This window comes from Triturus cristatus, chromosome 3_2 (assembly GCF_964204655.1).
Source record: "Triturus cristatus chromosome 3_2, aTriCri1.1, whole genome shotgun sequence".
In the NCBI taxonomy this organism is placed as follows: Eukaryota; Metazoa; Chordata; class Amphibia; order Caudata; family Salamandridae; genus Triturus; species Triturus cristatus.
In genome coordinates, this window is record NC_140584.1 from 785159885 (window position 1) to 785175840 (window position 15956).

The window sequence follows — 15956 nt, forward strand, 5'->3', positions numbered from 1 at the left end:
CAATAGTTTCCATTATATTATCTCTTTTTAGCTTGAGCAACGTAAAAATAAAAAATAATTCTTCAAGAATGTTACTCCTTGTACCTTTAAATCAATTTTTAAAATTTTCCAATTGCGTTTCTTGTATATATTTAAAGGTTTTGCTAAAAATTTAAGACAAATAACGTAAGATGTCTTTAGTATTTTTTTTTTGACAATAGGTGCTTTTCTCTGCACTGAAAAATTGCTCCATTATCACACAAATGGGGATTGGGGTGGATATTCAGTGCCTTTGAATAATAAGGAAAATTCTATGAGGGTAAAATACTTTTGTTGAAGCCTAAGCTCATTTTAATATTAGCCTATGTGGAAGATGGCACATTGTACCTTATTGTCAAAAATATTCACTGTTTTACCCTAAGGAGAATAGGAACATTTACAAAATACACATTCTCTCAACATACTGTAATGTATTTTTGTTTATTCAACCTCTAACAACATAATGCAGAGTGTGATATTTTTTATGTGTTTAACAAAAACTGATTCTACAATGTTCATACCTTGTACAACAACCTGATTGCTGGGCACGAGAATCTGTTGTCCATCTGTAGTCTGGGCATATTGCAAGATGGTTGCACCAGGCTGGTTTCCTGATGCATTTGACATAGTGAGCGTCTGCAAGCCCTGTACAGCGTCTGTGCCATTGTTTGCCAATTGTATTGCTCCTCCTTGAGTGATGGCAACTGTGAAAAGACACAGTGTGATTAGTTGATTTGCCACATGGAACACAATAGTACAGCTTTAAGATAATTTTTTTCACTTTCTTTTATTTTAAGAATAATGTAATTTTTGTTTTCCCATATTTCATGTGTATATACATAACATACCTTGCTGTACACTTTCAAAGGAAGAAGGAACAATAAAAGACAGGCATTTGCAATGCAATAGGTCTTGCATTTGCGAGAGTTGGGGCTATGGGCGTTGTAAATGGCAATGTCTTTTACTCATGTATTTTTGTTTTGAGTGTTGTGGTTGTATGTGGTGTACTGTAATTGTAACTGCATTTATATATATAGCTCTAACAAGCCGAAGATGAGTCAGCAGTGTGCTGAGAAAAGAAGGACTCAGGACGTGTTTGTTATTTAAAAGGGTGAAAGTGACTGCGTTATGAGTCTTCCATTCGAACCAGTGACACAGGCCAGCCGGAAAAAACACACATGCGAAGCAACAACTTAACAGCCTGAAAATTAAAATCAATTACAACAGCTTTTAAAATATATATCTATTTACAACCAGATTGGGTAACTTGACAGAACTTGGGTCAGCGTACATACAAAAAAGTCCATCTCAGAGTATTTCCGCTGGAAAACCGACTCCACGGGAGGTACACAAACATGCTGGAGAGTCTAAAGCAAATAAAGACAGCAAACAGAAAGCAGGCTAAGCTGAGGGACAACACCACAATGGCAACAGTAAACAATGGATGAAAGGCAGTCTTGGGCAAGCTTTCATCAGGTCGTAAATATTTCTTAGGAAAGGCTTGGACTTAATAAGGGGTTTGATTTCAGACCCTTTTCTTGGTACTAGTTTATTTACCCTCGAGGGCACACCTGTAGAATAGACGAAATAAGGTTCGCCCGCTCATAATCTTGTCACGTGCTGCTGCGAGGCACAGTTCCTTGATAGGCAAGGGGTGGTGTTGGTTTAAAATCTGTCTGTTTGATGTAAGTGATTGTGAACAGAAGATAAACTCCCAATGTTTGTAGAACGGAAGTGCTATGTGGAGCTGAGTGCCAATAGAGGGGGCACAGTGGGGCGGTGCCAGCCAGAGATATCGAATAGTTTCTTACCTGTCGGTGTAGTTTTGCAGCTTGAAGATCTTTCTGGATTCACTATGCTGTGCATTATTCCGCGATCTGGTGGTTGGGTCCGGATTCGTAGTCTTTCTTTTTTTTTTGTAGCCCAGGTGGGCGTCGACGTCCCACCATTTGGTGCACCTCTTGTGACGTCGTCGTGCTTCCTGCGGAAGTCCCACCTTTGGGGCGCCATCTTCGGGTTCTTTTTTCTTCTCGTTTTTTTTTTTTTAACCCTAGGCGAATGATTAAATTATATGTCCACTTTTCTGTAGTATTTCATTCCTTCTGTACTTCTCTGTTTTTCCCTCTCTTCCTCCAGCCTCTTCTTCCTGGCGGAGGTGGGTGGGTTCGCTAGTGAATCCAGAAAGATCTTCAAGCTGCAAAACTACACCGACAGGTAAGAAACTATTCGTTTTGCAGCGTGAATCTTTCTGGGTTCACTATGCTGTGCATAGACTTTGTAGCGGTTTGTTATCTTTGTGGCGGCTGGGTGGTAGATGAGCGTTGGTCGTTGAATATGTGTTGAAGCACCTTCTGTCCTACTTGTGCTTCCTTGTTCATCTGTATGTCCACGCAGTAGTGCTTGGTGAACGTGTGCACCGAAGCCCATGTTGCCGCCAGGCATATGTCCTGAATGGGCGTGTTTGCCAGAAAGGCAATGGTTGCCCCTTTCTTCCTTGTGGAGTGAGCTTGAGGCCCCTCCGTTAGCTCCTGTCCTGCCTGTTTGTGGCAAAACTGTATAGTTAGTGCAATCCATCTAGCAATGGTGCCCTTTGCCACTGGTCTCCCCATGAAGCTTGATGCAAAGGACACAAAGAGCTGCTGAGTTTTTCTGTGCTCCTTGGTCCTCTCAATGTAGTGCATCACCGCTCTCCTAGCGTCTAGAGTGTGTAGAGCCTTTTCTGCGTTCGAAGTTGGGTTTTGAAAGAAACTGTATCTGAATACTCTGGTTCAAATGGAATGCCGAAACGACTTTAGGCATGAAGTGTGGGTCCGTTCTCAGGACAACCCTGTCCTTGTGTATCTGTATGTAGGGCTCTTGTAGCGTTAGTGCTTGCAGTTCGCTCACCCTGCGTAGCGAGGTTATGGCTACCAGAAATGCCGTTTTCATAGTCAACATTTGCATTGATGCCTTGTGTATGGGTTCAAATGGTGCTTTCATAAGCTCCGTCAGGACCACGTTGAGGTTCCATGCCGGCGGCGGCAATCTTTTAGGTGGCGCGATTCGTTTCGCTCCTTCCATGAATCTCTTTACTACCTGCGACGTAAAGAAACTTCCACCCTTCTCCCCTCTTGTGTAGGCTACTATCGCCGCTAGATGTACCCTTAGGGAGGTGGAGCATAGGTTACTTTTCAGAAGGTGCGTGAGGTATCTCAGCACTGTTGAGTCCTTTGTCATTTTATTTTGCAGACCTTTTTTGCCACACCATATTGTAAATCTTTTCCACTTTGCACTATAGCATTTGCGTGTAGTTGGTCTCCTTGCCTCTCGCAGCACTCGCATAGTGCTTGAAGGCAATCTAAGGTCCGCAAACTCTAACTCTTCAGGAGCCATGCCGCCAGGCTGAGGCTTTCTGGCTCTGGATGTAGAACCTCTCCGTTCTGCATGGAGAGCAGGTCCTTTCTTCTTGTGAATCTGTGTGGATTCCCTTGAGCCATTTCTAGAATTTGGGAGAACCAAGTCTGCCTTGCCCACTGTGGTGCCACCAGGATCAGTGTCATGTTGCTGGTTCTGCATTTCTCGAGCACCCTGTGTAACAGTGGTACCAGCGGAAAAGCGTAGGCAAATGTCCTTGACCAGCTTATCCATAGGGCATTCCCTTGGGATTGCTGATCCGGTTGCCTGGACGCGAGGCTTCGGCATTTTGCATTCTGGCGTGTTGCAAACAGGTCTATTGTGGGAGTTCCCATTTCTGGAAAAGCTTCTGCGTTTCGTGCCCATTGAGCTCCCACTCGTGTGAAGCCGAGGTCTGCCTGCTTAGCCAGTCTGCCTCCACATTGTCCTTCCCTGGTAGGTGAATCGCTAACAGGTCTATCTTGAGAGGTATGGCCCATCTCCAAATCTCCTGTGCCAGAGTGGAAAGGGGGAACGACTGTGTCCCACCCTGTTTGTTGATATAAACCATGGTTGTGGTGTTGTCCGTTTGAATCAACACTCTCTGGTTGTACAGGTGCTTCTGGAATGCCTTCCGGGCTAGCAGGACAGTCTTCAATTCCAGGTAATTGATATGTCTGACCGCATCTGCCGGAGCCCACAGACCCCTCACTCTGAGTTGGTCCATGTGTGCTCCCCATCCCCTTTGAGATGCGTCCGTGGTGATGGTCACAGTTGGGTTTGGTGGTGCCAGGCTTTTCCCTGTAGTTATGTTGTCCCTGTTCCACCAAGTTATCTCTTCCTGCACTGCGTGCGTAACAACCACTAGATCTTCCCAACTTCCGCTTGCCTGTGACCATTGCTGTTGTAGCCATTCTTGGAATGGTCTCATGTGAAGTCGTACATTTGGGACCAGGTGGATACAGGACGCCATCATCCCCATGATCTTGCTCACTGTTCTCACTGTCAGAACTCGCCCCTTCTGGTAGAGGCCCGTCTCCCTCAGTAGGGCTTCTGCTCTCCTGTCGCTGGGCACGACCGTCCTGTTTATGGTGTTGATTTTTGCTCCCAGGAAAATCTTCACCTGTTCTGGCGTCATTGATGACTTCCCCCAGTGTATGGAGAACCCCAGGTTCGTCAGTGTCTTTGTCACCTGTGCTGCGTGTTTCTCGCACTTTTCGTGGGTATTTGCTTTGATCAGCCAGTCGTCTAGGTAAGGGTACACATAAATCCCCTTCCTTCGTAGGTATGCTGCGACTGCCGACAGGCATTTCGTGAATACCCTTGGTGCTGATTTTAGCCCGAAGGCCAGGGTCGTGAATTGGTAATGGTCCTGGTTGATGCTGAATCTTAAAAGTCTTTTGTGCCTTCTGTTTATGGGGATGTGCAGGTAGGCATCCTTGAGGTCCACGGTGGACATGAAGTCTCCGTCCCTTATTGGGGGCAGCACCTCCTGTAGTGATGTCATTTTGAACTTTTGTGTTCTGATGTATTTGTTTAGGTATCGCAGATCCAAGATGGGTCTGAGATTTCCATCTACTTTTGGTACCACGAAGTAGTTCGAGTAGACCCCTTTGTTCCTTTCCTTGTAAGGCACTGGCTCGATGGCTCTCTTTTCGAGCAGCTTCAGTGTTTCCTCTCTGAGTTGAGCAAGCTCCTGACCTGAGCGTTGCCTTCCTTTTGGTTTTCTGTTTGGAGGCGTCCCCTCCAAGTCCACGCAGTAACCGTGTTGTATGACGTTCAGTATCCACTTGTCCGTGGTTATACGTTGCCATTCCTGTAGGTAGAGGCCCAGCCTTCCGCCTACGGGTGTTGGATGTTCGTAGGCGATTGGGTCTCTTCCCCCCCTCGTTGTTTTTGCATTCCGCCTCACCCCTGGGGGTATGTTGGGGGTGAGCGTCCCCATGCGTGCCGAGTCACTTCGATGAGGGTTGGTCACTCCCACGTCCGTTTCCCCTCCCGCGAAAGGACTGGCCACTTGGCTGGTACTGCCAGTTTTGTTTTTGCTGACCTTGCTGGCCGTGACTATCACCCTGCTGTCCTTGCTGGAACGTCTGGTGCGATGCTCCCTGCTGGTTACCCCCTCTACCGTAGGGTCTTCTAGATGGAGTGCCTCTTCTCATCCCCCTGAACTGTAGGGCCCCCATGGACCTTGCCGTCTCGTTCTCGTTCTTCAGCTGGGTGAGCTTTTCGTCCACTGTCGCCCCGAACAGTGTTTCTCCGTTGAAAGGGGTGTTTAATATGTTGCTCTGCACCTCCTGTTTGAATCCAGAGATTCTCAGCCAGGCCTGTCTTCGTTCGGTGATCCCTATGGCCATTAGTCTGCTTGAAGTTTCCGCCCCGTCCAATGCAGTTTTAATGCATGAGTTGGCTATGTTTTTACCTTCTTCCACAAGGTGGGATGCTCTTTGGCGGTACTCTTCAGGGAGGTGTTTGACTAATCCCCCCATCTCGTCCCAGTGCTGGTACTGGTGTCGACTGAGAAGCACATTGGAGTTCGCCATGCACCAGTGCATTGCCGCGTTCCTTTCGACCTTTCTTCCAGTGAGGTCCATTCTCCTGCTTTCCTTATCGGGGGGTGGCCCCGAGGTCGCTGGCACGTTGGCCCTTCTCCTGGCCGTGGAAGCGATGATGGAGTCGGCAGTGACCACTCCCTTGATGTAAGGCGGGTCCAGGGAGGAGTGCTTGTATTTCTTCTCCGTCCTGGGCGTGATGGACCGGCATGTTGCTGGTTCCTTAAAGGCCTCCTTCCCCTGGTTCATTACGCTTTGGAGCATGGGGAGGAACTGCCTCCTCGTCTGAATGGGGAGCAGGGTCTCGAGGAGGAAATCAGCTTTCGGCTTCTCCTCGTCCAGTTTTACCCCAAAGGCTGCTGCAGCACTCCTGACGACCATATTGTACACCCTGATGTCGTCTGGCGGCGAAGGCCTCGAAGGATATGTGTCCACGGGCTCTTCGGGATTTTCGGCGTCGATATCTTGCTAATCCAGTTCATGAGTGGTTGATGGCGCCGAGCCGTAGAACGACTGCTGGTCGGCCTCCTCGTCTTCGCCTTCATAGTAGGTGCCTTCTTCCTCCTCCTCAGGATCTCTCGGCAGCCCTTCGGCGTAGAATTCGTCCTGTTCTTCGATCTTGACGACGTCCGTCGACGGAGTCGTTGGAATTCTGAATTCTTTCAATCTGGCGTCGAACTCCTTCTTCCTCTGAAGGATGCTCTCCATCTCCGCCTCAAGCCTTCTCTTCTTCTTCTCCATTTCGGAGATGCTTTCGACGTCGACTTTCGACGGAGCTTGCGTCGACGCTGGCTTGTCTTTCTGCGTCGAACGCCCCGCTTCGTGGGCTGTTCTCGACGAACTCAGCTTTTCGGTGTCCTTCGGCACCTGGGAGTCCTTCTCGCAGGATCCGCTCGGCCTTTTGTCCATGGATCCATCCTTGGTCGTCGAAATTTTCGGCGCCGGTGCTCCTTTTGAGGACTTTGACTCAGATTTTCGAGAATCTGTCTCGGGCTTTCGAGGCCCTTTCGGGGGTTTTGAACTCGACGATTCTCTTACCTCATCAGGCGTTTTCGTATCGGTCTCTGCGACCGTGAAGACGTCGGGTCCTTCGGCGATGTTGTCCTCATCGTCAGTGGAGAGGCACAGATCGTAAAGCGACGGGGCCTTACCCTTGCCTTCCATGCTGAAGTTAGCTCTTCTCTGGCGTTCTCTCACCCGGAGCGTCTTCGGCGCGAAAGCTGAACAGGCGTTGCAGTCCTTGCTCGGGTGGTCGATCGGTAGGCAAAAGTTGCAGACCGGATGCTGGTCCTTCTGCGCGAACTTGTGGTGGCAGTTAGGGCAGAATTTGAATGGTGTCTTGTCCATTGCGCTCAGAGCTTCTGAGTGCGCATCTTCGAAGGGCGTCGAAGAAAATTCCTGGGAATTCTTCCTTCTTCGCGTCCCGGATGTAAGTTATTCCTCTCTGTGATCTCAGTTGTGCTTTCTCGACGAAACTCGCGTTTTCTCCTTCTTCCTTCGATTGAAATCCTGGAGCTTCTTGATGACGATCCAGACCCAACGGCGGGAAAAAGAATCTGAAGATGGCGCCCCAAAGGTGGGACTTCCGCAGGAAGCACGACGACGTCACGAGAGGTGCACCAAATGGTGGGACGTCGACGCCCACCTGGGCTACAAAAAAACAAACAAAAAAAAAACAAAAGAAAGACTACGAATCCGGACCCAACCACCAGATCGCGGAATAATGCACAGCATAGTGAATCCAGAAAGATTCACGTTGCAAAAGTAGGTCGCTGTCGAACAGAGCGCGACTTCGGACGGTGAAAGGTGCATTCTGGGTATGTGGATAATGTGTACCTGGAGCCACAGTTTCGGCCAAATAAAAGTACACGTTCTAAAATAAATTCCGTGCCATCCTCTGGTAAATGCATGCCCTGTGTTTAAGCAAACTGCAGCAGCCCTGTGGGAATGGTTGACTCCTTGTAGCGCAATATTGTGCATGCTCAGCATTTGAACTGCAAATAATTCACTAATTCTTCTCGTTCTAAAACAAATGTGTGCGCTGAGGTACACAAACCCCTCCGTGTTGAAATCGTTCTGTGCCTTGCGTTTCACTTCTCTTGTATGCCAAAACTGTGACCTTCGTCAAAGGCGCTTCGATTTTCGGAGTCACTCGGACACAAGAAACTGTAGTTATTCAGGTGGATGTAAGGGATGGTTACTGGTCTCTCACACACAATGATGTATTACTCGTGAGCGGAGGCTGTTCACACTGTTTGCTGCTCTTCAACGGAATACCTATTGGGACAACAATGCTATCACCTAGACATTGTGCACAGCAAATGTACAATACAAATGAAATGCCACACAGCAGCTCTACCTTCACCTAGCTAGATTGACACCCCCAAAACCTTATGAATTCTACTCGCCCACTTGCCACCTCCAGTTGCTGCTCTGGGAAGGGTGGGTCGGGGAGGGGAGGGGCTCTCGCAGCACTGAGCTCTGGGGAGTCATTCTATACTGGGGCTTGTGTTTGGCTGTGGGAGTCACTTCAAATTGCAGCCTATCTGTTTTGTGCACTCTGGAGACACACAAAGCGAGCTCGTCGTTCCCATCCCATCACGCCTGATCCCTCGACACTTACAAACCGTCCAAATGCTGTAAAGCACAATAAAAGCGCCAGCATGATATAACAGCATTTACCATGCGCTGCGAGAGGCGAGGACCTCACAAAAGCACCACCATCACTTTCACCGATACATCAACTTTGATGAGCCCCATCTCAATCATCAACAAGCACTGGTGTTGATAGTTAAGTGCTGCTGCTGAGCACCGGAAACCACCCGTTCAAATTAAGCACTGACTGACGTGCTCCCATTCCGGCTCAGTTCATCTGCCCTGCATGGGATCAGCAGCCACCGAAGTCATCTGCGGCGTTCCACAAGGGTCATCGCTCAGCCCCACCCTCTTCAACGTCTACATGAGCCCCCTCGCAACCATCGCACGTCAACACAACCTCAAGATCATCACCTACGCCGACGACACCCAGCTGATCCTCTCCCTCACCAGCGACCCGGACGCCGCCAGAGCCAGCCTACATGAAGTGATGAAAGACGTCGCCGAATGGATGAAGAACAGCCACCTGAAACTGAACTCAGACAAGACGGAGGTCCTCATCCTGGGATCATCACCCTCCGCCTGGGACGACTCCTGGTGGCCCCCCGCCCTGGGAGCCACCCCCCAAGCCAACGGACCACGCACGCAACCTAGGCTTCATCCTGGACTCCTCCCTCTCGATGACCAGACAAGTCAACGCCGTCTCGTCTTCATGCTTCAACACCCTGCGCATGCTTCGAAAGATCTTCCGGTGGATCCCCACCGAGACCAGGAAGACGGTCACCCAGGCCCTCGTCACCAGTCGGCTGGACTACGGGAACGCCCTCTACGCCGGCACCGCCGCCAAACTCCAGAAGAAACTACAACGGATCCAGAACGCCTCAGCACGACTCATCCTGGACATCCCCCGACACAGCCACATCTCCGGACACCTGAGAGACCTGCACTGGCTCCCCGTCAACAAAAGAATCACGTTCAGACTCCTCACCCACGCACACAAGGCCCTCCACGACCTGGGCCCCATTTACTCAACAGCCGTCTGACCTTCCACAAGCCCACCCGCCAGCTCCGCTCCACCAGCCTCGCTCTTGCCACCGTCCCCCGCATCCGCAGAGCCACCGCCGGAGGAAGATCCTTCTCCTACCTGGCAGCCAAGACATGGAACTCCCTCCCCATCCACCTCCGGGCAACGCAAGACCATCTCGCCTTCAGGAAGCAACTCAAGACCTGGCTGTTCGAGCACTAGCATCCCCCCCCCCCCAGCGCCTTGAGACCCTCCGGGTGAGCAGTGCGCTATACAAATGCCTATGATTGATTGATTGATTGTATTGCCTGGCACGTAGGAGCTGAAGCAGTTTCTGTATTACACTCCTGGCGCCGCCTCTGACTCTGCCTGGCTCTGAGGCAGACCCCATTCCTGGACGGTTACCATTCCTCAGCGAATGAAAGATGTACGGAAGGTATTGTGAGAGGAGCTCCTAGTGTCGCAGGGTTAGGACATCTACGCGTCCGAGGCTGGAAGTAAGAATGTCACGGGCTTGATTTCAGAGACCCTCCACTGGGAAATGACACTCGGTGGGCAATAAAAGCTTCACATTAGGCGGCAGCGGAGAGACGCGGAACTTGCGAAGAGAGTTTCCGCCCCGTCCAATGCAGTTTTAATGCATGAGTTGGCTATGTTTTTATCTTCTTCCACAAGGTGGGATGCTCTTTGGCGGTACTCTTCAGGGAGGTGTTTGACTAATCCCCCCATCTCGTCCCAGTGCTGGTACTGGTGTCGACTGAGAAGCACATTGGAGTTCGCCATGCACCAGTGCATTGCCGCGTTCCTTTCGACCTTTCTTCCAGTGAGGTCCATTCTCCTGCTTTCCTTATCGGGGGGTGGCCCCGAGGTCGCTGGCACGTTGGCCCTTCTCCTGGCCGTGGAAGCGATGATGGAGTCGGCAGTGACCACTCCCTTGATGTAAGGCGGGTCCAGGGAGGAGTGCTTGTATTTCTTCTCCGTCCTGGGCGTGATGGACCGGCATGTTGCTGGTTCCTTAAAGGCCTCCTTCCCCTGGTTCATTACGCTTTGGAGCATGGGGAGGAACTGCCTCCTCGTCTGAATGGGGAGCAGGGTCTCGAGGAGGAAATCAGCTTTCGGCTTCTCCTCGTCCAGTTTTACCCCAAAGGCTGCTGCAGCACTCCTGACGACCATATTGTACACCCTGATGTCGTCTGGCGGCGAAGGCCTCGAAGGATATGTGTCCACGGGCTCTTCGGGATTTTCGGCGTCGATATCTTGCTAATCCAGTTCGTGAGTGGTTGATGGCGCCGAGCCGTAGAACGACTGCTGGTCGGCCTCCTCGTCTTCGCCTTCATAGTAGGTGCCTTCTTCCTCCTCCTCAGGATCTCTCGGCAGCCCTTCGGCGTAGAATTCGTCCTGTTCTTCGATCTTGACGACGTCCGTCGACGGAGTCGTTGGAATTCTGAATTCTTTCAATCTGGCGTCGAACTCCTTCTTCCTCTGAAGGATGCTCTCCATCTCCGCCTCAAGCCTTCTCTTCTTCTTCTCCATTTCGGAGATGCTTTCGACGTCGACTTTCGACGGAGCTTGCGTCGACGCTGGCTTGTCTTTCTGCGTCGAACGCCCCGCTTCGTGGGCTGTTCTCGACGAACTCAGCTTTTCGGTGTCCTTCGGCACCTGGGAGTCCTTCTCGCAGGATCCGCTCGGCCTTTTGTCCATGGATCCATCCTTGGTCGTCGAAATTTTCGGCGCCGGTGCTCCTTTTGAGGACTTTGACTCAGATTTTCGAGAATCTGTCTCGGGCTTTCGAGGCCCTTTCGGGGGTTTTGAACTCGACGATTCTCTTACCTCATCAGGCGTTTTCGTATCGGTCTCTGCGACCGTGAAGACGTCGGGTCCTTCGGCGATGTTGTCCTCATCGTCAGTGGAGAGGCACAGATCGTAAAGCGACGGGGCCTTACCCTTGCCTTCCATGCTGAAGTTAGCTCTTCTCTGGCGTTCTCTCACCCGGAGCGTCTTCGGCGCGAAAGCTGAACAGGCGTTGCAGTCCTTGCTCGGGTGGTCGATCGGTAGGCAAAAGTTGCAGACCGGATGCTGGTCCTTCTGCGCGAACTTGTGGTGGCAGTTAGGGCAGAATTTGAATGGTGTCTTGTCCATTGCGCTCAGAGCTTCTGAGTGCGCATCTTCGAAGGGCGTCGAAGAAAATTCCTGGGAATTCTTCCTTCTTCGCGTCCCGGATGTAAGTTATTCCTCTCTGTGATCTCAGTTGTGCTTTCTCGACGAAACTCGCGTTTTCTCCTTCTTCCTTCGATTGAAATCCTGGAGCTTCTTGATGACGATCCAGACCCAACGGCGGGAAAAAGAATCTGAAGATGGCGCCCCAAAGGTGGGACTTCCGCAGGAAGCACGACGACGTCACGAGAGGTGCACCAAATGGTGGGACGTCGACGCCCACCTGGGCTACAAAAAAACAAACAAAAAAAAAACAAAAGAAAGACTACGAATCCGGACCCAACCACCAGATCGCGGAATAATGCACAGCATAGTGAATCCAGAAAGATTCACGTTGCAAAAGTAGGTCGCTGTCGAACAGAGCGCGACTTCGGACGGTGAAAGGTGCATTCTGGGTATGTGGATAATGTGTACCTGGAGCCACAGTTTCGGCCAAATAAAAGTACACGTTCTAAAATAAATTCCGTGCCATCCTCTGGTAAATGCATGCCCTGTGTTTAAGCAAACTGCAGCAGCCCTGTGGGAATGGTTGACTCCTTGTAGCGCAATATTGTGCATGCTCAGCATTTGAACTGCAAATAATTCACTAATTCTTCTCGTTCTAAAACAAATGTGTGCGCTGAGGTACACAACCCCTTCGTGTTGAAATCGTTCTGTGCCTTGCGTTTCACTTCTATTGTATGCCAAAACTGTGACCTTCGTCAAAGGCGCTTCGATTTTCGGAGTCACTCGGACACAAGAAACTGTAGTTATTCAGGTGGATGTAAGGGATGGTTACTGGTCTCTCACACACAATGATGTATTACTCGTGAGCGGAGGCTGTTCACACTGTTTGCTGCTCTTCAACGGAATACCTATTGGGACAACAATGCTATCACCTAGACATTGTGCACAGCAAATGTACAATACAAATGAAATGCCACACAGCAGCTCTACCTTCACCTAGCTAGATTGACACCCCCAAAACCTTATGAATTCTACTCGCCCACTTGCCACCTCCAGTTGCTGCTCTGGGAAGGGTGGGTCGGGGAGGGGAGGGGCTCTCGCAGCACTGAGCTCTGGGGAGTCATTCTATACTGGGGCTTGTGTTTGGCTGTGGGAGTCACTTCAAATTGCAGCCTATCTGTTTTGTGCACTCTGGAGACACACAAAGCGAGCTCGTCGTTCCCATCCCATCACGCCTGATCCCTCGACACTTACAAACCGTCCAAACGCTGTAAAGCACAATAAAAGCGCCAGCATGATATAACAGCATTTACCATGCGCTACGAGAGGCGAGGACCTCACAAAAGCACCACCATCACTTTCACCGATACATCAACTTTGATGAGCCCCATCTCAATCATCAACAAGCACTGGTGTTGATAGTTAAGTGCTGCTGCTGAGCACCGGAAACCACCCGTTCAAATTAAGCACTGACTGACGTGCTCCCATTCCGGCTCAGTTCATCTGCCCTGCATGGGATCGTTTCTCTGCTGGAATTGGGAGCTTTTGGAAACAGGCTACACGCCAATATCAAACTCTATATATAAAAGAAAGTGACGTATTGACAACATGACGGCCCTCAAACACGCCACCCGCAAACACCACCAACTGATCCGCGCCACAAAGAAGACAGCCTTCAAGGAACGACTGGACAACAACACCCACAACAGCAAGGAACTCTTCAGCATCGTCAAAGAGCTCTCCAACCCCGACGCCGGAAACAATGACATCACTCCCTCGCAAGACCTCTGCGACTCCCTCGCAGCCTTCTTCCACGACAAGATCGCCAACATTCACAACAGCTTCGGCCCACCAACCACGAACCCCACCACCGAACCGATGCCCCCCACCGCCACCCTCCGCACCTGTACCCCAGTCAGCACCGAAGACACAACACGCACAATGAACACCATCCACTCCGGATCCCCTACGGACCCCTGCCCACACCACATCTTCAACACGGCCGACCACATCATCGCACCCCACCTCCGCGACATCATCAACGCCTCCTTCAACACCGCCACCTTCCCGGAGTGCTGGAAACACGCCGAGATCAGTGCCCTGCTGAAGAAACCAACTGCAGACCCCTCCGACCTCAAGAACTACCGCCCCATCTCGCTCCTCCCGTTTTCTGCCAAAGTCATCGAGAAGACCGTCAACAGACAGCTAGCCGCCTTCCTCGAGACCAACGGATCCCTCGACCACTCGCAATCCGGCTTCCGAGCCAACCACAGCACGGAGACCGCCCTCATCGCAGCCACAGTCGACATCAGATCCCTAATGGACAACGGGGAAACTGCGGCCCTCATCCTCCTGGACCTCTCCGCAGCGTTCGACACTGTCTACCACCGCACCCTGGTACAGCGCCTGAACAACACCGGCATCCAGGAGAAGGCCCTGGAGTGGATCACCTCATTCCTCGCCGGAAGAACCCAGAGAGTCCGCCTCCCCCCGTTCCGGTCAGCAGCCACCGAAGTCATCTGCGGCGTTCCACAAGGGTCATCGCTTAGCCCCACCCTCTTCAACGTCTACATGAGCCCCCTCGCAACCATCGCACGTCAACACAACCTCAAGATCATCACCTACGCCGACGACACCCAGCTGATCCTCTCCCTCACCAGCGACCCGGACGCCGCCAGAGCCAGCCTACATGAAGTGATGAAAGACGTCGCCGAATGGATGAAGAACAGCCACCTGAAACTGAACTCAGACAAGACGGAGGTCCTCATCCTGGGATCATCACCCTCCGCCTGGGACGACTCCTGGTGGCCCCCCGCCCTGGGAGCCACCCCCCAAGCCAACGGACCACGCACGCAACCTAGGCTTCATCCTGGACTCCTCCCTCTCGATGACCAGACAAGTCAACGCCGTCTCGTCTTCATGCTTCAACACCCTGCGCATGCTTCGAAAGATCTTCTGGTGGATCCCCACCGAGACCAGGAAGACGGTCACCCAGGCCCTCGTCACCAGTCGGCTGGACTACGGGAACGCCCTCTACGCCGGCACCGCCGCCAAACTCCAGAAGAAACTACAACGGATCCAGAACGCCTCAGCACGACTCATCCTGGACATCCCCCGACACAGCCACATCTCCGGACACCTGAGAGACCTGCACTGGCTCCCCGTCAACAAAAGAATCACGTTCAGACTCCTCACCCACGCACACAAGGCCCTCCACGACCTGGGCCCCATTTACTCAACAGCCGCCTGACCTTCCACAAGCCCACCCGCCAGCTCCGCTCCACCAGCCTCGCTCTTGCCACCGTCCCCCGCATCCGCAGAGCCACCGCCGGAGGAAGATCCTTCTCCTACCTGGCAGCCAAGACATGGAACTCCCTCCCCATCCACCTCCGGACAACGCAAGACCATCTCGCCTTCAGGAAGCAACTCAAGACCTGGCTGTTCGAGCACTAGCGCTCCCCCCCCCCAGCGCCTTGAGACCCTCCGGGTGAGCAGTGCGCTATACAAATGCCTATGATTGATTGTATTGCCTGGCACGTAGGAGCTGAAGCAGTTTCTGTATTACACTCCTGGCGCCGCCTCTGACTCTGCCTGGCTCTGAGGCAGACCCCATTCCTGGACGGTTACCATTCCTCAGCGAATGAAAGATGTACGGAAGGTATTGTGAGAGGAGCTCCTAGTGCCGCAGGGTTAGGACATCTACGCGTCCGAGGCTGGAAGTAAGAATGTCACGGGCTTGATTTCAGAGACCCTCTACTGGGAAATGACACTCGGTGGGCAATAAAAGCTTCACATTAGGCGGCAGCGGAGAGACGCGGAACTTGCGAAGAGAAAAGAGGACGTTACGCAGTAAAGAAAGAATGTGCCCCTCTCTGAATGACACGAACCAGTAATAGCAAAGAACAAGACAAATCTACACGTTTCCAGCTCAGTGGCTCACTTCAAGCCAAGAATACACTGTTTTCACGGTCATCGTTCAGGATGGTGTGTATTTTCCAGGGAAAGCCTGGCCGTCCTATCTAGGAAAACAAATACATGATCCCCACATACTCAGAACAAGCCGGAAGCCAGGCGCTCTTGCCCGGGACGTGGGCGGGGCCTGCTCCTGCATGAAGAGAAGCCGGCGTGCCGTGCTAACGCGGGGCTCCCATGCTGGAGGGAGAGCCCCGCAGTGGCGGCCGGAGTGGAGAGAAGCCCCGGGTCGCAGGAGGGGGCCCGGGTGAAGAGTGCAGCGC

At 51.7% G+C, this 15956-nt stretch overlaps 1 protein-coding gene across 4 annotated transcripts in view; it reads right to left on the reverse strand.

Annotated features, from left to right (window-relative positions):
* Nucleotides 1–15956, reverse strand: part of CREB1 (cAMP responsive element binding protein 1) — a 283803-nt gene that overhangs the window by 71898 nt on the left and 195949 nt on the right. For all 4 annotated transcript variants that reach the window (XM_085648883.1, XM_085648881.1, XM_085648884.1 and 1 more), the window contains one exon: nucleotides 540–722. In XM_085648883.1, the coding sequence (XP_085505009.1) occupies nucleotides 540–722 (183 nt within the window). The remainder of the gene's footprint in view (nucleotides 1–539; nucleotides 723–15956) is intronic.